The 23,959-nt window shown below is 44.6% G+C and overlaps 1 protein-coding gene across 8 annotated transcripts in view; it reads right to left on the reverse strand.

Annotated features, from left to right (window-relative positions):
• Positions 1 to 23,959, reverse strand: part of CPLANE1 (ciliogenesis and planar polarity effector complex subunit 1) — a 209,345-nt gene that overhangs the window by 142,685 nt on the left and 42,701 nt on the right. For all 8 annotated transcript variants that reach the window (XM_073621364.1, XM_073621384.1, XM_073621422.1 and 5 more), the window contains exons 15-17: positions 4,205 to 4,360; positions 3,954 to 4,121; positions 812 to 1,034 (exon numbers count right to left, since the gene is read on the reverse strand). In XM_073621364.1, the coding sequence (XP_073477465.1) occupies positions 812 to 1,034; positions 3,954 to 4,121; positions 4,205 to 4,360 (547 nt within the window). The remainder of the gene's footprint in view (positions 1 to 811; positions 1,035 to 3,953; positions 4,122 to 4,204; positions 4,361 to 23,959) is intronic.

The raw sequence follows: 23,959 nt of genomic DNA on the forward strand, positions 1-23,959 counted from the left end.
CAGATGTTAAGTACTACATCTCTGGCAGCACAGCCCTGAACACTGACTCCTAGCTGCTCCTAGCCGGAAGGATGTTCATATCTCTTCAGGCACCTGAGTTTTCTAGTGCAAGTGATTTAGTCATATGCACTGACATGTTTCGTATTCATTTAGCCCTTTCCCTGCCATCGGGCTGCCAAGGAGGACCTCTGCACTCTGTATAAAAGTAGCGGTCTCCCTGCAGTGGCCAGACACACCTCAACTACAGAGTAAGAGCCCAAGTACTCCAACCAGCAAGAAACATAAGCGTTGCTGACTAGCGAGCTCTAGCTCTGACTTGACAAGGGTGTGCTGGATTTCTGCAGAAAAATTTTTGATTTTCACAGAAACAACAGCAGTCCTTCTCTGCAGCCCGCTGGCAGAACATTGGCTTTTCTAAAGCAAAATGGTAAGACTGTGAACATGCCTTGGATATGCTGCAGGAGCTGCATGCAGGCAGCCTATGTTTTTCTATGGGGATGCATCGGCCCATCCTAATGTGACTGGCATGCATGGAGGGTGTGCCCTTACAGCCGCTGCATCCCCACAGAGAAACATAGGTTGCCTGCACGCAGCACCAGTCGCATAATCAATGTGCTTATTCATGCTGTACCAGCAACAGTGCTTGTGTTAATGAGGGCTTACCATTTTAAAGCACCTGAAATGTAAAACAAGAGTTAAAATGGGCTTTAAAAAAGATAAGATATTTTACAATTACGTTTTGTTGTAAACTCAATTTAGGTATGTATTTTTGAGAAAATGTCACCATCATCTTAGAGAACAGGTAACTTACTCATCAGGAATGCTCTTCAAATGCAGACTATAGGCCACTGCCATAGAAACAGACATCTTCCAATCTCCCAGATTATTTGCCAGCCATGCAGCCTCTGGTATCAATCCACCAATTAGAAGCAGATCTAGAGCATACTCTACTGTCCAGATGCTGGAAAGGTTCTGATCTCTGACTGCACTGGCCACTATGCTGTGCTGTAAAGTAACCACTCTTGGAAACCGGTCTGTGAAACATGCAATAAAGCATTAGTTTTACTACAAAAAACTTTGAAGTTGAGTAATTTGTCTCAATATAAATAGATTACAAAAAAATACCTAAAACAACTGTCTAGTACAAGGTACAACAAAGTAATGTAAGATAGGTGAAAATACCCATGACATAACCACTGATAACTATTACTGTACAGTACTTTAGGCCATTAGCATTTTTTGAGCTTCAGCATCTAGGAGCAGAAAAAAATAGTTTTTGTAGAGCTACTTGGAGAGCTTTTTTTTTCTTCATGTACTGCAAAAACGCTAATAAAATTTATTTTATTTTTTTATTTCAGTTACTTATATAGCGCCATCAATTTACGCAGCACTTTACATATACATTGTACATTCACATCAGTCCCTACCCCTCAAGGAGCTTACAATATAAGGTCCCTAACTCACATTCATACATACTAGGGACAATTTAGATAGGATCCAATTAACCTACCAGCATGTCTTTGGAGTGTGGGAGGAAACCAGAGTACCCAGAGTAAACCCACGCAGGCACAGGGAGAACATGCAAACTCCAGGCAGGTAGTGTCGTGGTTGGGATTCGAACCAGCGACCCTTCTTACTGCTAGGCAAAAGTGCTATCCACTACACCACTGTGCCGCCCCAAAATGCTAATGCTCCTAAAAGCAGGGACAAAAATGCTATTATCAGCATTTTTCTCTAGCTTTTTTTTGAGTTTATCAAAAACGCATTGGTGCATGGAGCCTAAGGCTGTATTCACACTATACGTTTTGAATCACGGGCAGGTGTGTGTGTGTGTCGGAACTATATTGATAGTATGGGCATGGGACTTTTAAGGCACAGCATTTAGGTAAAAAATAAATTTTATTCAAAATTGGATCAAATTAGACAATATTCAGTACATATGACAACAAACTACAATAAAATACAATTGTATAAAACCAGACGATCGATATTTGCAATAATTGCGTATAGTAGTCTTTACAGATCTGAGCAATTATTGCAAATATCGATTGACTGGTTTTATACAATTCTATTTTATTGTAGTCTGTTGTCATATGCACTGAATATTGTCTAATTTTAACCACCTTTGAATAAATGTTATTTTGTACCTAAATGCTGTGCCTTAAAAGTCCCATACAGATCAAATTTAAAAAAAGAAAATGATAATAAACAAAAGTTCAAATAATCAATACTGAAGAAAGTTCCAAATTTGATTGATACTGAGTCTTTCAACGAAGGATTTTTGATGAAATGAAAAGGAAAGGACCCATCACCAACACCCCAAAGAACTGACCCTTACCGTCAGCATATGGGTTATGCAGCAATTACATTAGTAGGTTGCATCCATGTTTCCTCACAGTCAACAGAAACTCTCCTTGTTCCCTAGAGATCCTCACTCCACTGACCGACCCAGAAATGTAGAAGCCTATTCCCAGGATGGCTTTGCCATAAAAGTGCACTCCAGAGATATAGCACGATAATCACATATGCAGGGGAATGAAAAAGAAAAAAAACTCATGGCGCAGACATCCCAAACAAAGCGACCACGCCCCTGAAGACGCACGTTTGTGACGAAACGTCGGATGGAGCAAGGGACGAGTGACGTATTGGAGAGGACAGAGGAGTGGCGGCCATCTTATTGGTAGGAAGCACTGGTCGCTTTCCTTTCTGCCTGAAATATACCTACTGCATTTGAGTTTTTACTTGTGAGCTTATAAAGGATTAAAGTTGTTTTTGTTTGGGATGCATGCGCAATGAGTTTGTTCTTTTTCATTCCCCTGCATATGTGATTATCGTGCTATATCTCTGGAGTACACTTTTATGGCAAAGCCATCCTGGGAATAGGCTTATACATTTCTGGGTCGGGCAGTGGAGTGAGGTTCTCTAGGCAACAAGGGGAGTTTCTGTTGACCGTGAGGAAGTGTATATAAGACTCTGACCATCCAGGATCAGTTTTCAGTGTCCTTAATACAGAGATAATAAAATCAGCATCCCCCTGATAAAGATACAATATTTCCCTTGTATCGACACGCGTAGGGGAGGGGACTGGACGGCGCAGGAGGCAGCTGGTCTGTCTTATGGAGTAGGACCACACGATCTCATCCACGGCTTGGCGCTATTAAGGCATGCTATAGAGCGGTGCACTAACGCACCAGACCCATGTGAGTACCCTACAATAGGGCTTTGTTTGTAGTAAATAAAATCTTTCAAAACGGTATCAACACTATGGAAGTTTCCTTTTGATATCTATATATGAGGAGGCTACATCTTTGAGCAGTGTTTGGACCTTGCAACCTGACCTGGAATCCGTTTTGATGATTCAAAAGCGTGTACTGACCAAACTTAATTGCGAGCGGCCATTACCTTGAAGTGGGGAGTACCTGAGTGTAATCACTGCTGCAGATCGCTATATTCACAGTCACCTATCAAGTCACCTTTATTATCTCTGTATTAAGGACACTGAAAAACTGATCCTGGGTGGTCAGAGTAGCACAGATTTATATGCACATGAGCACTTTATGGATCACTGTTGTATCAATATTTATATTTTATGAAATGTGTGTATATTCACGCTATATGATGTTGTAAGCTGTATGACAACATTAGTCGCTTATATATTATTATTTCAGCCTTGGATTTGATTTTATAGGCACATCACTTTTGTTAACAATTTTGTTTAAGAGGATAGTACAGCACATGATTTATTTATCTTTGAATCTCACACGTTAGTATGAGATGTGATTAGTGCTAGCAGCTGTCATCATACTATATTAAGATAGGGGAACTTTGAATTGGTAGCTCGCAAAACCTTACTATTGTGATACTTGTGCAGAGAACTCCTGGATTTTGGGGCAGGCCCCAGCATTTACACACAACAATTTAACAATGCAAAAAGTGCACATATTAAGACCCACCTATTACAATATGCAGAGGTGCCAGAACACAGACATTGTGTGGAGGGAAGACATACAGCAGCTGGTTAGTGAAATATGCAGCCATAAATCTCCCCATAGATTGGATAACAGCCAGCGCTGCTTCTGGGTGAATCTTCTCCAAGAGTCGCTCATCAGATTCCTCACCATCTAAATACACAGAAAACACGGAGAGCTGTCAGCCTTGTGTCCTACAGATACAGTTACTGAAACAGTGCAAGCAGTGATCTTACCATGCTCTGTCTCTGCCAGCAGATCCGATCGAATCAGCAGCACCTTCACCAGCTGGTCACACAGGCCTTGTGCATCATTTAAATTGTAGTGATATAAGTGACAGTAAAGTATTGCCAAGTAATACCGAGTCTGAAGTAACCCAGCTCGACTTCCTCCTACACCACAATACAAAACACTTTTTAAAGGTTACCACAACATGGCAAATAACAACATCAACTAATATAAATTGAAAAATGCCTGTCCATACTCTCAATAAACAGTTAGGCGAGGTTCACATATGTTTATCTGCAGTTTGCAGTCCAGGGTCCAGTGCGTTTCTGTTCACCGGTTCAGGTGCAAATTTTTGCCTGAATTGGCACCTGAACTGGACCCAAAAACGCACAGGACCCCTTTTTGAAACTGCACTGTGGCCACCCCGGACATGTGTGAACCGGCTCCACCGGTTTATACCGCATCCAATTTGTATATATGTGAATCCAGCCTTAGAGCCCTTGCACACTGGGGCGGGGGGCGGCGTCGGCGGTAAAATGCCGCTATTATTAGCGGCGTTTTCTCAAATATAGATTTTATTTATTTTTTACAGGCCCAACCTGGGCTGAGACATTACAATACAGTACGATGCATACATACATTGGAAATGAAGAGAGGGATATTCATATACCTTCCTGAATAATCATATATATTAATACATTTCTTACAGTAGAAGGTCAGCAAGTAAGAATCACATTTAGCATTTCTCTCTATTAGTCTCCCTTCGCCTCCTATCCTACTCGGGCAGAACCTCAGTACCCAAGAGGGGAGGGGCAGCGGAGAAAATCATAAATATACATCGGGAAAAAGAGGGGTAAATAGAGAAGGGGATAAGGGGAAAAACAAAAAAGGAAGGATCTGCAAGGGGTGGGGGGCTCTGGTTGATTCAGGACAGCCCCAGATTCTGTATTATCTGGAGAAGTGAGCTTATCAGGCGGTTCTAAGGGTGGTACCTTCCGAGGATGAAATAAACTGTTGCCATATTGCCCATGTCTTTTGATATTTTTCCTGCTGGTGTCTCGCCGTTAGTACCAGGTCTTCCATTCTACTAATCTCCTCCACCCTCCGAACCCACTCCGCCACGGTTGGTGGATTTTGCTTTTTCCAATAGAGTGGGATACAAGATTTAGCTGCGTTAACTAAGTGTCGCACGATGGACTTTTTGTACCTTTTAGTTGATATAGTATTTACGTGCAACAGAAAAAAGGCCGGGTCATTGGGGATATTGTATTCCGTGAATTTTTGGATGGTTGCTCTAATGGTGGACCAGAAATGTGAGAGTTTTGAGCAGGACCAGAATACGTGCAGCAATGTGCCCCTCTCCACCCGACATCTCCAACAAAGTGCTGAGGCGTTCGGGTAGAAGGTATGTAGGGCTTGGGGAGTTAGGTACCACCTTGTCAAGAGTTTATAGTTAGCTTCCTGTATTTTTGTACAAATAGAGGATTTTAGCGAGAAAGTCACTACACGTTGAATCTGGTCCGATGTAAATGTACAACTCAAATCTCTCTCCCATTTACGTATAAAGGTTAGATGTGTGTCGTCCGTCGGGGTAATGAGGAGGTTATACATTATTGACAGCGTTCTTGCGAGTGCACCCTCCTCTGAGCAGTAGTTTTCAAATGCCGTTAGAGGTTGTGTGAACCCTTGGGGGTTAGGTATAGACACAAGGAAGTGTCTCAACTGGACAGCCGTCCAAAATGATAACTAGAAGGGGCCTGTTTGGTTGCTTAATGTCTCCACGGATGGCCATGAATCTCCTGTCAGGAAGTGTCTTGCTTGTATGCGTTTTAATCTCAACAGGGCATTTATAACCTGAGGGTCTAGACCAGGAGAGAATTGCGGGTTTCCTATAATTGGGTAGAGTGGGGAGTTAGCTGACAATAGTGATTGCGTTTGGCAGGTTTGTGAGCTCACTCGGAGTGTCGTCCCTATCAATGGGTGTCTTTTGTCTTGTACTCGAAGGTGTTCGCAGCACCACAGAGCTCCCTGCAGGGGTATTTGCACCTGGGTCTGTTCTAGGTGTGTCCACAATTTAAGGTCTTGGTGGCGACACCAGTCTATAATTCTGCCCAGGTGTACTGCCTGGTAGTATTTCCTCACATCTGGGACAGCTAGGCCTCCGGAAGCTTTGGGCATAGATAGGAGTGTGCGTGGTAATCTCGATTTCTTGTTTGCCCAAATGAATTTATGGAATTGACTGTGTACCTTTCTAAAATATGATGTGGGGATCGCGATTGGGAGAGCTTGTAACAAATAAAGGTATTTGGGTAAGATACACATCTTGATAAGATTGCATCTCCCGAACCAGGAGTGTAGGCCTTTACCCCAAGACGTCAGTATGTTTCCTGTTTTAACTAGTAAGGGTGGGAAATTCAGTTTAGAGGTGTGGTTGAGATTTGCCGGGACCAAAGTACCCAAATATGTCAGAGCTGTGGATGTCCATTTAAAGTTAAAGCTGGAGCACAGTGTTTGCCGAGTAGGTCGTGATAATTCTATACCCATGGCCTCTGATTTGTTATAGTTAATTTTAAGATTGGAGATATTTCCAAATTCTTCAAATTCCCTAAGAAGATTTGGAAGAGAAATTACTGGATTTGATAGGGAGAACATCAGGTCGTCTGCATATGCAGAGACCTTGTATTGGGCCCCTCCAACCTTTAGGCCTTGGATGTCTGGGTTATTTCTAATTTTACTTAAGAACGGCTCTAACGTGAGGGCAAACAGTAGGGGGGACAGTGGGCAACCTTGTCTCGTCCCGTTTTTAATTTGGAAGGGGTCCGATAAAATTCCGTTCACTTTGACTTGAGCTGTGGGGGTATTGTATATTTGGGTGATCCATCCCAACATCTTTTCTCCCAGTCCTATGTGTCTGAGGACTGTAAACATATACTCCCAGTTAACCCTATCGAATGCTTTTTCGGCGTCCGTGTTTAGAAAAACTGAGGGCTCATGGGTCTGGTTGGCTATGTGTATCAAGTTTAGTACTTTAATTGTACTGTCTCTAGCTTCCCTGGTGGGGATAAAGCCCACCTGGTCTAAATGAATTAAAGATTGCATATGATGGGTTAGACGGGACGCGAGGATCTTAGTAAATAGTTTGAGGTCTGTGTTTAACAAGGAGATGGGTCTATAACTACTACATATTAGAGGGTCTTTGCCCTCTTTTGGAATGACTGTAATGTGCGCTCGTGTGGTATCATTTGAAAATGCAGTTTGGGGTCCTATTGCATTAAAAAAGGATATCATGTGAGTGTTAAGGGAGGAGAATAGCGTTTTATAATACGGAAGGGTAAGGCCATCTGGTCCAGGGGCTTTATCAGGTTTGGCAGATTTAAGTGCTGATGTCAATTCTTCTTGCGTGATTGGGGAATCCAAATCCGCTATATTTTCTGGTGTCAGTGTGGGAATCTGGCTGGAGGACAGATATGCCTCCATCCTCGACTGTGCCCTTGGTGTGGACGGTAGGTTGTATAGAGTTTCGTAATATTTCTTAAAGGAGTTAGCTATCTGACGTGGTAAACTGACTTTCGTATCAGTTGCCGTTTTGACATGGGGGATGTATGTTTTCATTTTGAGATCTCTAACTGCTCTGGCTAGTATCCGTCCACATTTGTCTCCCGACTCATAAGTAGTGAGGCGGCATCTTTGTAACGCTGCTTTTGCCCTATACCCAAGTAGGTCATTTATTTGACTACGTGTGGAGTTTAGTTCGGCTTCTACTAGGGGGTCTGGTGAATTTTTGTGTTGCGACGCAGTGATGTGAAGTTTGTCAAGAAGTATCTCTAGCTGTTTCCCATTCTCTCTTTTTATCCGTGCGCCGTGTTTTATGAATATCCCCCTGATAACCGCCTTATGAGCCTCCCATACCGAGCCTGGGGTGCAGTCAGTTGTCGTGTTTGTACGAAAATACTCTGTCAGTTCTCTATTCACTTCTTCTAGGACCTCTGGTCTCTGCAGTAGGCTCTCATTGAGGCGCCAGAAGGGAGTTCTATGCGTACAGACGTCCGACAATGCGTAGGACAACATTATCGGAGCATGGTCTGACCATGTCCTCAGGCCTATAGTCGATTCCTTAACAGCATGTAGTTGGCTATGGGGAATTAGGAAGAAGTCTATTCTAGAGTGTATTTTGTGGGGGGGTGAGTAGAACGTGTAGTCCCTCTCACCTGGGTGGTGGAGGCGCCACACGTCGATGAGCTGGTGCTCATGTAAGGTTTTGGTAATGTGTTTACGGGCTTTGATCGATATGGAAGACGATCCTGAGGAAGTATCTACGTTAGGAGCTAGGGGTGTGTTGAAGTCTCCCCCTAGTATCAGTTGACCCTCGCAAAATTTGGCTAGTTTAGAAATGGTGTGTTGTATGAAAGTGTCCTGGTTTTCATTTGGAGCATATATGGTCGCCAGCGTCAGGAGCTTATCTCCAATAAGACCCTTAATAAATGTGTACCTGCCCTCCCTATCCACCATAGAGGCCTTAAGGGTCCAATGTATTTTACTTGACAGGAGGATGGAGGTCCCTCTAGATTTAGTCTTGTCAGTAGAGTGGTAGGTCAGTGGGAAGGATCTATTTTTAAGGACTGGCAATTTGTCCTCTTTAAAATGGGTTTCCTGAATGAAGGCCACGTCAGCTTTGGCTCTTCTTAACTCGTTCATAAGAATACGTCGCTTCTCCGGTGTGTTAAGGCCTTTTGCGTTTACCGAAAATACTTTCAGGCTGTCCATCCTCAACCAGAGCACTAGACGGGATGGAAGAGGGGAAGAAAAAAAAAAAAAAAAAAAAGGGGGGGGGGGGGATAAAAATCTAGCTGTTGGTAAGTTGTATTAGGTCTCTATGACGTGACCTTAAAGTCGCTATCTTGTGTCAGGGAAAATTCAGCTATATCAGGGCAGTAAAGTGGGAGGATGGGAAAAAAAGGGGGGGGGGGGGGGTAGGTAGGGTAACACTACTACAAGCTATTAGCTTGCTTTTACACGTCTCTTCGACTCTCAGTCGAGAGACGTGCTGGCCTATGTGGGGGAGTGACTGGAGAAGGCGAAAGAGGGGTGCTCCCGACCCATCCAGACCGGCCGGGGCCCTAGGAGCTACATAAGTAGTCCCCGTGTTCTTCATATGGGTTAGCTTAGCCAGTTGGAGTATATATGTTTAGCGGCGTTTTACCGTCGGTATGCGGCCGCTAGCGGGGCGGTTTTACCCCCGCTAGCGGCCGAGAAAGGGTTAAATACCACCACAAAGCGCCTCTGCAGAGGCGCTTTGCCGGCGGTATAGCCGCGCCGTCCCATTGATTTCAATGGGCAGGAGCGGTATACACACCGCTCCTTCACCGCTCCGAAGATGCTGCTGGCAGGACTTTTTTTACTGTCCTGCCAGCGCATCGCTCCAGTGTGCAAGCCCTCGGGGCTTGCACACTGGGATGACAGCAGCGGCACTTTCGGGGCGGTTTGCAGGCGCTATTATTAGCGCAATAGCGCCTGCAAACCGCCCCAGTGTGCAAGGGCTCTTAGCCAGCCACAGAGGCATGTACAGGTGCTGAATTTCTGATTCCACGTACTTTGCAAAAGGGACATTACACAGATGGCTGACAAAGACTAGTAAGAAAAAACACTTCCAGTTTTAGTTAGTGCTGATTGGTTCCTCTGCACTTTTCTTACAGTGTTCTTTAACTGGTTATTGTATAATTTTTTTTTTTATTTTTTTTTTACAATAGATAAATATAAATTTTTTTATATATATACACACACACACACACACACACACACACACACACGCACGCGTATACACAGTGCCTTGCAAAAGTATTCAACCCCCTTGGCTTACCTATTTTGTTACATTACAGCCTTTAGTTCAAAGTTTTTTTTAATCTGAATTATATCTGATGGATCAGTATACAATAGTCTAAGTTGGTGAAGTAAAATTAGAAAAATATATACATAAAACTATTTTTCAGAAATAAAAAACTGATAATTTGCATATGTATTCACCCCCTTTGTTATGAAGCCCATAAAAAGCTCTGGTGCAACCAATTACCTTCAGAAGTCACATAATTAGTGAAATGATGTCCACCAGTGTGCAATCTAAGGGTCACATGATCTATTACTACACATACACACCTTTTGCGAAAGGCCCCAGAGGCTGCAACACCTAAGGCCCCTTTCACACTGGGAGGTGCGTCGGCGGTAAAGCACCGATATTATTAGCGGTGCTTTACCATCGTCTTAGCGGCGGTATTCGGCCACTAGCGGGACAGTTTTACCCCCCACTAGCCGAGAAAGGGTTAAAAACCACTACAGTTAAAAAATCTACAGAGGCGCTTTGCCGGCTGTATAGCCACGCTGCCCCATTGATTTCAATGGGCAGGAGCGGCGAAGGAGCGGTGTATACTCCGCTCCGGAGATGCTGCTAGCAGGACTTTTTTCCCGTCCTGCTAGCGCACCACTCCAGTGTGAAAGCCCTCGGGGCTTTCACACTGGAGACACAGCAGCGGCTGTTTCGGGTCAGTTTGCAGGTGCTATTTTTAGCCCAACAGTGCCTGCAAACCGCCCCAGTGTGAAAGGGGTCTAAGCAAGAGGCACCACTAACCAAACACTGCCATGAAGACCAAGGAACTCTCCAAACACTGCCATGAAGACCAAGGAACTCTCCAAACAAGTAAGGGACAATTTTGTTGAGAAATACAAGTCAGGGTTAGGTTGTAAAAAAATAGCCAAATATTTGATGATCCCTAGGAGCACCATCAAATCTATTATACCCAAATGGAAAGAACATGGCACAACAGCAAACCTGCCAAGAGACAGCCACACACCAAAACTCACGGACCGGGCAAGGAGGGCATTAATCAGAGAGGCAGCACAGAGACCTAAGGTAACCCTGGAGGAGCTGCAGAGTTCCACAGCAGAGACTGGAGTATCTGTACATAGGATGACAATAAGCCGTTCGCTCCGTAGAGTTGGGCTTTATGGCAGAGTGGCCAGAAGAAAGCCATTACTTTCAGCAAAAAACAAAATGGCATGTTTTAAGTTTGCGAAAAGGCATGTGGGAGACTCCCAAAATGTATGGAGGAAGAGACTAAAATTGAACTTTTTGGCCATCAAAGAAAACGCTATGTCTGGCGCAAACCCAACACATCACATTACCCAAAGAACACCATCCCCACAGTGAAACATGGTGGTGGCAGCATCATGCTGTGGGAATGTTTTTCAGCAGTCGGGACTGGGAAACTGGTCAGAGTTGAGGGAAAGATGGATGGTGCTAAATACAGGGATATTCTTGAGCAAAACCTTTACCACTCTGTGTGTGATTTGAGGCTAGGATGGAGGTTCACCTTCCAGCAGGACAATGACCCCAAACACACTGCTAAAGCAACACTTGAGTGGTTTAAGGGGAAATATGTAAATGTGTTGGAATGGCCTAGTCAAAGCCCAGACCTCAATCCAATAGAAAACCTGTGGTCAGACTTAAAGATTGCTGTTCACAAGCGCAAACCATCCAACTTGAAGGAGCTGGAGCAGTTTTGCAAGAAGGAATTGGCGGAGCTGGAGCAGTTTTGCATTGGTAATATGTGGCAAGCTCATAGAGACTTATCCAAAGTGACTTGGAGCTGTGATAGCCACAAAAGGTGGCTCTACAAAGTATTGACTTTAGGGGGGTGAATAGTTATGCACATTGACTTTTTCTATTATTTTGTCCTATTTGTTGTTTGCTTCACAAAAAAAAAAAAAAAACACTTTCAAAGTTGTGGGCATGTTCTGTAAATTAAATGATGCAAATCCTCAAACAATCCATGTTAATTCCAGGTTGTGAGGCAACAAAATACGAAAAATGCCAAGGGGGTGAAAACTTTTGCAAGGCACTGTGCGTGGGAGGTGCAAAAAGACATTGAAGGCCACCAGCTGAAATCTATCAGTGATTAGAAAGCAATCCTCTTTTTGTCTGTGCAAATTAATATCAGCTGGTTCAGTCTCAACTGATGGCCTATAAAAAAGGTGTCTCATTGTCAAGGTGTCACACAAGAAACATCTCATGATGGGTAAAAGCAAAGAACTCTCTCAAGGCCTTCACAGCCTTATTGTTGCAAAACATACTGATGGCATTGGCTACAGGATTTCTAAACTTCTGAATGTTCCAGTGAGCACTGTTGGAGCCATAATCTAGAAGTGGAAAGAACATCATTTCACCATAAACCGTCCACGACCAGGTGCGCCTCTCAAGATTTCTGACAGAGGAGTGAAAATAATTATCAGAAAAGTTGTCCAAGAAACAAGGACCACTTGTGGAGAGCTTCAGAAAGACCTAGAATTAGCAGGTACAATGGTTTCAAAGAAAACAATAAGTAATGCACTCAATCGCCATGGCCTGTATGCATGCTCACCATGCAAGACTCCATTGCTGAAGAAAAAGCATGTTGAAGCTTGTATAAAGTTTGCTGCACAACATTTAGATAAGGCTGTGGGAGAATATAGTCTGGTCACATGAGACCAAAACTGAACTCTTTGGATGCCATAATACACATGTTGGAGGTCAAATGGCACTGCACATAACCCCAACCCCCCCCCCCCCATACCAACAGTAAAGTTTGGAGGTGGGAGCATCATTGTGTGGTGTAAAAAGAACCCTAGAATACTGGGAGCCTGATAAATTAAAAAATATAAGTAGAGCTGCCGCCCACTATAAGGGCTGGGTGTATAAACAAAAAAAAGAGACCATAAAAATTGCGAAAAACAAAAAAATGAATGCAAACACCTGAAGGCTATCTCCTCAAAAATGTATGTTCACTGAATGAAAAAGATCACAGCATAAAACAGAGATAGCTTATACCCTACAAGAACACCCCCCCTCCCCCAGAAATCCACACACTTCCCACCCACATACTTACACCCTCTCACTAAGAATATGGAAACCCAGCGCCGACTCCCCTACAGAAGCCCAGGACAGCCCTCCTGGAGAGCTAAGACAGTGCAACCACGACCCCCCCCCCCTATAACTACAGCACCTGAACACTGATTGGACCACGGCTGTGAATAGTGGTACTGGTAAAACAGGGTCCTGAATATGGTGACACTGTACCTTAAAGCCACAATGAGCGAATGCACTTGAACCAAAAAAAAGGAATCCTGGGACCAGTATCCAGAGAACTGCTATACAGCTGGGTGAGTAATAGCGAGCCAACAGTCAATAGATGACAGTCCATGAATATGGGATAGAATGAATGTCAAGTGAGGCTCTCTATAACAAATGTGTAAATTTCCAAAAAGCTGCTGTTCCACTACTGCATGTAGGTCAGTGAACTACACCATGAGCTCTTTGTGCTGCTGACTGCTTCACACCTGAGATGGTCCCAGAGATATAGCCAGGATAAGGTAAAGACCGACAGACAGGATCTATGTGAGCCAATGTAAATGATGACAGGAAAGTCTCTCCTACTGCATGTGGTCCAGCCAGTGCTGTCACTAGGTACCAACTGACTGGGTACTCACGTGGTAAAGCCAATGTGACCAGTGTGCAGGCTGTCATATACTCGCTATCCCGATTGCCGTCTAGCAATTCCTCTATGTGCGCTGAACAGACACGTCCTGCTGAAATCTCAGATGTACAAGCAGGGTGGTAGCCGTGAATCACACAGTACACTGGTGTAAACAGGTGTCTCAAATCCGTGTCAGCCTGCAATGGTTGAGAGTATGTTGTAATCTCATAAGCAGTGTCAATAAGATCAGCTCAACAATGTCCTGAACACCAGCCCAGCTCATTTCCCAGTGGGAAAATGAAAGCAAAGTCCAGATAAAACAGCATATGGTGCATAGGGGGGTGAGGGGTTCTGTCCCTTGTTTACATGTTTCGTTCCTCCCTGGAACTTCTTCAGAACATACGGACTCTATTCCTAAGTTATAGTAAGTCAAGGCACTGCTCATTGATTGATTTCTCAAAGTGACAGTCCATATAAGTGTGTTGCGTTTGTTACAATATGATTTTTTTTTATTAATCAGACTTACGATACATGGGACATAACATTACACATGGTGAAATGGCAACGAGGGTCAGTTTATATGGCCATAGTTATGTGTGTAGTAAGACTGATTTAGAATTTCAGCTAAGAATCATATTTCTTGTATTTCATCCTGAAACTACTTATGACAGGTTGTGGTTCCTCTTTTTGTGCAAGAGCATACTGCAGAGAAGCGAAAGTTTTACATAAGGTTTAAAAATATATATGTTTTGCAGAACCTGTCTGGGTTAACATGCATAGGTTGATTTAGGTTGATTTTTAAAAGGTTAGAATGTTTTGTATAACGGAAGTGTACCGCCTGTTCGCTTGTGACGCAATATGCTAAAAATTATATGTACACTGTATTAGCTGTATTGGACACTCTTGACATGTAGACACTAGTCAGGTCAGGAGTGTCCACTCCTTATGGCCAAAAAGATGGAATAAATCTCCCATACCAGAGTTCTTTGTCCAACAACGTCATTTACCGATATTCTGCTACTTTATTGGGACATAACATTACACAATAGTGGTGCCCATAAGTGCCACCTATCAGTGCCAGCCACCTGTCAATGCCATCTATCAGTGCCAGCCACCTGTCAGTGCCACCTATCAGTGCCAGCCACCTGTCAGTGCCACCTATCAGTGCTGCATATTAGTGCCATCTGTCAGTGCTGCATATCAGTGCCACCTAATCCTATCAGTGTTTATCACTGCTGCATATCAGTGCCACCTAATCTGTATTGTGCTTTGAAAACTGTCACATAACATTAAAAAAAAGTATCGGTATCAGCGAGTACTTAAAAAAAAGTATCGGGGGGGCGTGGCTTGGATGGCTTCCCGGGCGGACGTGTTTCACTGAGGCTCCTGCTCCGACCTGCCTGCATAGAGCTGGAACCTGCACCTCTCCGCAGCAAAACATGGGCAAACCACGCAAAAACAAAGAAACGGACCCCAGAGGACACACAACCCGTTCTTCCTCGGTCCCCCCGCCACTCATCACGAGTATTTCGGGCAGGGAGCTACGGCCGGACACCACGAGGCCAAGATGGCGCCGGCGCCACACACAGCAATCTCACCCTCTCCTCCTCCACAAGCCTCCGCGGACCGCAGGAGTAACAGGTACGGATCCGAGGGTGACCTGCCCGCCACCCATTCTCCGATCCCCCCGGCTGACCTCTCAATCGGCTCCCCCTCAACTGTCCACTAAAGTCGCATCCTTAGAGGAGGAAACAAATGACACTAAATTTGAAATCTCACAAATTCACGACCGCTTAACTTCACAAGCCACCACCCTCAGAGACTTCCAACGTCACCTCGAGGACCTCGACAATAGAGGTAGGCGTAATAATATTAGGGTCAGAGGCCTACCGGAGGCGACACAAGAAGAAGAGCTGAATGTGACTCTGCAAGCCATTTTCAATAACATTTTAGGTCGTCCGGAACACCAACGAGTTAAGTTGGACCGCGCGCACCGAGCCTTGCGCCCTCGTGGACCAGGATCCCGCCCACGGGACGTGATCTGCAGGGTACATAACTACACCCTCAAAGAGGACATTATGAGAAAGGCACGAAACATGCATACCATTGATTTTGACGGGGCCTCACTACAACTTTTCCCAGACCTCTCATGGATCACCCTTCAACAAAGAAGATCTTTGCAACCACTCCTCACCCTGTTAAGAGAGCATGACTTTCGCTATCATTGGGGTTTTCCCTTTAGCCTCACGGCAAAAAAAGATGGAAGGTCCACAACCCTCCGCTACCCGGAAGATCTCCAATTTTTCTGCAGAGAACTGGATATTCCGGTACCACCTACCCCTGGATGGGAACCGCTCCCAGCACCCCCACCTCGCCCAGACCCTTGGATCCAAGTCGCAGGCCGGAAACGCACAAGACCGCGATCTGCGGGCCCTTTCCCACCATCCCATCAGAGATGAACTGCTGCTCATTTAAAGTCCTTACTCCAGACTGACTCCAGGTTTACTTGGTTAATCTTTCCCTACTTCTATACCTAGGAACCCGAAACCTTACTCTGCTCATCCTACCCATTTGAAGGGTGGACATATTCAGCAAACAGATCCTTTATCAAGTTAGCAACATATGTTTGATTATGACTGTAAAGTTTTGATAGGATTTACTTAATGAACCGAGCTAGGCCACCCCCCCTCCTCCCCCCCACGCCCCTCCTCTTTCACACATACCCTCTCTCCCTCTCCCCTTCCCCCCCTTTTTCTTCCCCCCCCTCCCTTCCCCTCTCTACCCCCTCCCCCCTCCTCTCCCCCCAACATCCGCCCTCTTCTCCATTCACCTATACCCATTGCCCACTCTCTTTCTCTCCCCTTCCCCTTACTTTGTGGGGTAGAGGAGGGGCGGGGCCAGTTGAGAGGGTTATCCCCTCCTTCCCTTAACCCTTTTTCTTCGCTACCCCCATGTCAGGGATCAAACTATAGGAGAATACTACCACGAAGAGAGGTATCCTTTGCATCTGTATTTTTTTTTTTCTATATTACAGTTTTTGAATTTGCAGGATACATCTTTTTATTGCTCCAAATCTTACGAATTAATAGCCTCAGTGGTTTATACTTTTATTCGGGTCATAACCAGGAATATAGGTATGTCGGTTGCCAGTTGACGCATGCAGGTTCCATGTTTTTTCTGCTATTCAGTTCCTCTTTTGCGAATTTAGATGCAGGCAGGTTCGGAGGGGGGTCGTCCCCTCGTTGGGTCCGTCCTCTCCTCCCCCCCGGGGCTCTCCGAATGGCTCCTTCCCCTACTTTTTCTGACAATGGCACTTCAGCCTCCGATGTCAGAGGGGGCCCTTCGGAGTCTCCCACCCCATCACACTATGTAGGTGGGTTATATTGTGAATGGTTAACTAAACTTGACTTTGTACTAATTTTTGTGTTTTTTTTCTGTTTTTCACTCTTTTTTTTCTGCTCTCCCTCTACTGTTATTCCCGTTCCTCTTCTCTTTCTCAATTTCCTGGGTGCCGCTCGCCTCCGGGACCTGGTTCGGGTACGGGGGGTCCCAGACCTCCAAACCGTAATCAACAAGGAGACCCAATATAGGGACATCCTATATTCCAAGACTCTACTACGCCCACTAGGTAAGCAACCGTCTCTTCCCGCAACATACCCACCATGATTGACATATTTTCACTAAACGTAAAGGGCCTTAACTCAAATGCTAAGAGAAGCCTAGCGCTACGAGAGTTCAAACGGTCCAAAGCTGACATTATTTTCATTCAGGAGACCCACCTTGATAAAACGGGCACTATGACATTTGCACGGCGACAATACCCTCATACATACCAGGCCTCTGGCCCACATAAACGGGCAGGGGTGGCAATTCTTTTTAGACAAGGCTCCCCCTTCCAGTTGCAATCCCTATACTCTGACCCACTGGGACACTACCTCATCCTCCGAGGCCTTTGGGGAGGAGCGAATATCACTCTTTGCAACATCTATGCCCCAAACACGAATCAAATCCCCTTTTTGTCTAAGGTCTTCGATCGCCTGTTTGAGGCCTCCCATCAATACCTGGTGATTGGAGGAGATTTTAACCTTGTTCATTCTCCGGGTCTTGATAAACACTCAGTGGGTCAGAGGAAAACCCAAGTAACAACCAATAAAATGGCCGCCCAGTTTCGCCAACTAACTAGGAAATATGCCCTGTTTGATACATGGCGCACTACCTATCCATCTGCCAAACAATTTACTTTCTATTCCCATCCCCACATGTCCCACTCACGATTGGATTATTTTTTTGTCAACGCCCCGACTCTGCGAACATGCATGAACCCAGACATTCAGGCCATTTCTTGGTCGGATCATGCCCCGATTACACTCTCCCTGACACTCTCCCCAAGCTCCTTTCGTAAATGCCATTGGCGTCTAAACGATTTTCTACTTAAACATGACCCATCTAGAATAGAATTAGAGCAAACTTTGAAACTCTACTTTGCGGAAAATGCCACCTCTGAGATCTCCACCTCAACTCTGTGGGAGGCCCATAAGACGGTCTTTCGAGGCCAATGCATTTCACTCTCTACTGCCCTAAAAAGAAACGCTAATACAACACGCAGCGCCCTTTTAGACAGACTTAAACATCTGGAAGCGCGTTTGCTCGCATCTCCGTCCTTAGCAACCCTTAGAGAACTCACTAGTGTTCGGGCTGGATTGAAAGATATCGAGATGGGTAAAATAGAAAAAGCGTTAATTAGGCTTAGACAGACGTATTACGACAAAGCCAACAAATCACATACACTTCTGGCGAAACAGCTTCGCGACAAAGCAGCAACTACTACAACTACACAACTTAGGGAGGCAAATGGGATCCTTCAGTCCCACCCTAATAAAATAGCACAACTTTTTCATGATTTTTATTCTGCACTGTATAATGACCCGAGTGTTCCGCACAACCCACCCCCTCCTGACCTATCCCAGGCCATCCATACTTATCTAGCGGAAACAGATACTCCTAGGCTTACCTCCTCTGCTCTGGAGACTCTTAATGCCTCCGTTACGGAGGAGGAGGTGACAGAAACAATCAAACTGTTACCAAACAATAAGGCCCCCGGGCCTGATGGACTACCATACCTTTATTACAAGACGTTCCTACCACATTTACTCCCCCATATGACAAACCTTTTTAACTCATTTCTCTCTGACACACCCATTCCCAGAGATATGCAAAATTCTTACCTGACATTAATCCCAAAACCAGGGAAAGACCATACCCTTCCGGCCAACTACAGACCAATAGCACTCCTCAACACAGACTTAAAAATCTTTACGAAACTGCTGGCAAACAGACTAAACAATTTTATGCCATCCCTGGTCCATAAGGACCAGGTGGGTTTTATCCCTTGCCGACAGGCTGGGGATAACACCCGGAGGGTTATTGACCTAGTGGAGGTTGCGAACAGAAATTCAACAGAGGCAATACTGCTCAGCCTGGATGCCGAAAAAGCCTTTGACAGGCTGGGCTGGGCTGGCCTTTCCTGTTCGCGACTCTCAATCGGGCCGGTATTGAGGGCCCATTCCTCCGAGCTATCACCCACCTATACTCGGCCCCAACAGCCCAGGTTCGCACTAACTTTGCCACCTCCCCTACCTTTCTGATCTCTAATGGGACCCGACAAGGCTGCCCACTCTCCCCTCTGTTATATGCCCTATGCATTGAACCGTTAGCAGCCCATATCAGAAATAATCCAAGTATTCATGGTATTCCAGTCCGTACTAGAGAATTCAAGATCTCCTTATTTGCGGACGACGTTCTTCTCACTCTCGCACAACCTCGCATATCCCTCCCAAATTTACAAGTAGAGCTGGAAAGGTATAGCGTCCTTTCGGGTTATAAAATTAACGACTCCAAGACGGAAGCTCTCCCTCTTAATTTACCCCCCCAAACATTATCCACACTCTCGCAAACATTTCCATACTCTTGGAGGTCCTCCTCCCTAAAATACCTGGGGATACATATAACATCCACATACGATACACTATACAAAGCTAACTTCCCCCAAATGTTCACCTCTATCAGAGCTTCCCTAACCAAATGGAAATCTCTGAAACTGTCCCTTTTTGGTAGACTTGCAACCTTGAAGATGACGATACTACCCAGACTTCTATATCTTTTTGAGACACTCCCCATTCCCATTCCGTGTTCACACCTAAAAAAACTTCAAGCCGACCTGATAAACTTTTTCTGGAATTATAAAAGACATCGAGTTGCTAGAGCTGTTTTATATGCCCCACGTAACCAGGGTGGATTGGCGTTTCCCAACATAGCTAAGTACTACCTGGCAGCTCAACTAAGACCTATAGCCTCATGGTGCTCCCTACATGCTTACAATAGGTGGACACAGATAGAAAAGCTGTGGCTAGCCCCCATACACCCAAATTCCATGCTTTGGAGCTCCGATATACCCCCCAGCAGCATACAACTGCTAGGACCGATGGCTCTACTACGTACCTTATGGCGACGGGCTAAATTGAAATATCCGCTCACCACCACATCCTCCCCAGTCACTTCATTCCTATTCACGCCTAATATTCCTGACAGCTTAACTTCACAGATGTCCCACTTTTGGATGGATAAGGCCATATTCCGTTATGGACAACTAATTGATCCTAAAACCAGAATGTTGCGACCCTTCCTAGACCTGCAAAAGTCTTTTGATATCCCCAAGCAAGCCTTTTTCGGTTACCTACAACTACGCCATTATGCACAATCACTGGGGTCGAATTTGAGATTTTCCCCCCTCACAGACTTTGAAAAGCTTTGTCTGGAGGGTTCGTCCCCTAGAGGCATGATCTCCCGCACCTATCAGATACTGATCACAGATTTCTCACCAGACGGGCCGCGACATTCATATATGGCTAAGTGGGAGCAGGCGCTGGGCACAGAGTTATCCTTAAGGACCTGGCAATCCATATGGACCCAGGCCACCAAAAGCTCCATATGCACGCTTTATAAAGAGAATCAATTTAAGATTCTATATCACTGGTATCAGACCCCTGACCTGCTCCACTCCATATACCCTACGGCCGACTCCCGTTGTTGGAGATGCTATAAAGATAGGGGAACACTATTTCATGTCTACTGGACCTGCCCTCTAATCATTCCCTACTGGAATATGGTTCATTCCCTGCTCCAGTCCATCTTTGATGTTGAAATGCTCCTCGACCCGAGGACCTTTCTCTTGGGCCTTCCACCTGCCACCTTCTCTAAAGTGTCCAAAAAACTCTTAGCCCATGTGCTTACTGCAGCACGCTGCCTGGTGGCCCTAAAGTGGAAAAAAAGGGAGCCCCCCTCGCTAACTGAGTTGCATTCCAGGATCAGAGATGTCAAGAGAATGGAATATCTCACGGCCTCATTAAATGACATACTTGACAAGCATAATCGTATCTGGGAACCCTGGGTTTTGTTGGAGACCCCTGTGGCCTGAGGGTATATGTTGTTTATGTATTAACGAACCGCTCTCCGCCGGCCTGGTCCGGACCCTGGAGGCGAGCGCCCCCCCCCCCCCCCCCTTTTTTTTTTTCCATCTTTCTCTTCTTTCTTCCTTCTTCTCTATATCTGAGAATTGATATGTTTAAGCATAAGGTACTAGTATATACATTGTTTGAGATGTATTATTATCCAGTAAATCCACCTCTTTTTATCACTAACTGTCTATACTGTAAAGACTTGCCGCCCAACATGTGAGTGATAACGTGCCAAATTGAACTGTGATATTATGATCTCTCTCTCTTTATGTACCCAATGCTGAAATGCTGTATTTGTTTTTCTGTGGAAAAATAATAAAAAATGTCAGTTATAAAAAAAAAAAAGTATCGGTACTCGTAGTAGGTCTTAAAAAAGTGGTATCAGGACAACCCTAATACATACACAAACATACACATATACACACAGTAAAACCTTGGATTGCGAGTAACTTGATCTGTGAGTGTTTTACAGGACAAGCAAATTTTTTTTTTATAACTTTTAACTTGATAAACGGGCGATGTTTTGCAATACGAGTAGCAACTGAGTAGAAGCCTGAGGTCACACCGGGTACAATTTAAAGCCCGACTTCAACCACTACTTCAACACTACTTCTGTGTGATTTGTAACAATTTGATATAGTTTCAGTGCTACTTCAGTGAGAGGGGCTGTCCATGTCACGGGTGATGTTATGAACAAAAGTTTAACTAGCAAAGGGTTAATATTTAACTTCTTTCAGACTCAAGTAAGAGAGGCATCTCTAAGTGTAGCAATATGGTTACATTTAATGAAGCTACAACATTTAGCAACTCACATGGTTGATTAAAACAGGCACATCTAATAGTTAAAAACCCTAAGGTGGCTCTTCTCAACGAGGTTGATACTCCCAAGCATGTTCAAACTTTAATCTACTTCATGTTAATTGTGGCAAAAATCGCTATAGCGACTGCTTAGCAGAAACCGTTTAGACAATCCTTTTTTTTCCTTTGTCTCTTTCTTCTTCCCCTCTTTCTCTTTTTTCATTCTTTTCCGTTCTTTGTCTTCTCTAATTCCACCTTGTCCCCCCTCTTCTTTCTTGGATTTGCACTTCCCTTTTCATTTAGTTGTGTTGCTTCCACTTGTGGTTGCACGACCACTAGGGGGCGCGTGCACACCCCCGGCGCCGATGAAAGTGCCCGGCGGTCTCGAACATCGCCGAGTTCCCGCGATCGCTCGGGGCACACGGAGAACCCTGAACTGTGTGTGTGTAAACACACACACAGTTTCCGGTTCTCTGAGGGGAGAACTGACAGATCCTCTGTTCATACAGAGTATGAACAGGTCTGTTATTTTCTCTGCACTGTCCACGTCCCCCTTCAGTTAGAATACTTCCTAGGACACACATTAACCCCTTCACTGCCCCCTAGTGTTAACCCCTTCATTGCCGGTGACATTTTTACTGTAATCAATGCATTTTTTAATCGCACTGATTGCTGTATTAATGCCAATGGTCCCAAAAATGTGTCAAAATTGTCCAACGTGTCCGCCATAATGTTGCAGTCACGATAAAAATCGCCGATCGCCGCCATTGCTAGTAAAAAAATTATTAATAAAAATGCCATAAAACTATTCCCTATTTTGTAGACGCTATAACTTTTGCGCAAACCAATCAATATACACTTATTGCGATTTTTTTTTACCAAAAATATGTAGAAAAATACGTATCGGCCTAAACTGAGGAAAAAAAAAAAAATTTTTTTATATATTTTTTGGGGATATTTATTATAGCAAAAAAGTAAAAAGTGATTATTTTTTTCAAAATTGTCGCTCTTTTTTTGTTTATAGCACAAAAAATAAAAACCGCAGGGGTGATCAAATACTACCAAAAGAAAGCTCTATTTGTGGGGAAAAAAGGACGTTGACTTTGTTTTGGAGCCACGTTGCACAACCGCGCAATTGTCAGTTAAAGCGACGCAGTAACAAACAAATGGCCCCTGCCCCCACCTATAACTGGCCTTCACAGCATGGAGCACATGGAAAGGCAAATATATGAAAGACAAAAACAGAACATTCCATAGCTCAACTCACCAACCAGTCTGCCAACTGACCAAATTAACCTGTCCAACAGTCTGCATTGGACCCCTGTTTTTAACGCAGACTGTTAGACAGGTTAATTTGGTCAGTTGGCAGACTGGTTGGTGAGTTGAGCTATGGAATGTTCTGTTTTTGTCTTTCATATGTTTGCCCTTCCATGTGCTCCTTGCTGTGAAGGCCAGTTATAGGTGGGGGCAGGGGCCATTTGTTTGTTACTGGTGTAAAATATGGTCCGGGGACACACTGTACACCTTTGCTGCCATTGTGCTCTTGCTGGGTGTCTAGTATGCTTCTGTTCCTTTAAAGAGGGATTAGGCTGCCTCCAGGCCCACCTGCCCCTCATCTATCCATTTAATGCATGTGCTTCCATTGTGGAGACGCTTATAAATTCAGTAGCGTTAGGACTGCAAGCATACACAGGGTGCCGTGAAGAGGCCTTGCAGCTTATGCATGCGTTTGCAAATGTGTGCTAATTAAACCCCTGTTTTTAACGCAGACTGTTGGACGGGTTAATTTGGTCAGTTGGCAGACTGGCTGGTGAGCTGAGCTATGGAATGTTCTGTTTTTGTCTTTTAAAGTGACGCAGTGCCGAATCGCAAAAAGTGCACTGGTCTTTGGCCAGCCAAATGGTCCGGGGCTGAAGTGGTTAAGTATATTCACGGCCCATGCTGGCGAAGT

The sequence above is a fragment of the Aquarana catesbeiana genome, linkage group LG01 (assembly GCF_042186555.1).
Source record: "Aquarana catesbeiana isolate 2022-GZ linkage group LG01, ASM4218655v1, whole genome shotgun sequence".
NCBI lineage: Eukaryota > Metazoa > Chordata > Amphibia > Anura > Ranidae > Aquarana > Aquarana catesbeiana.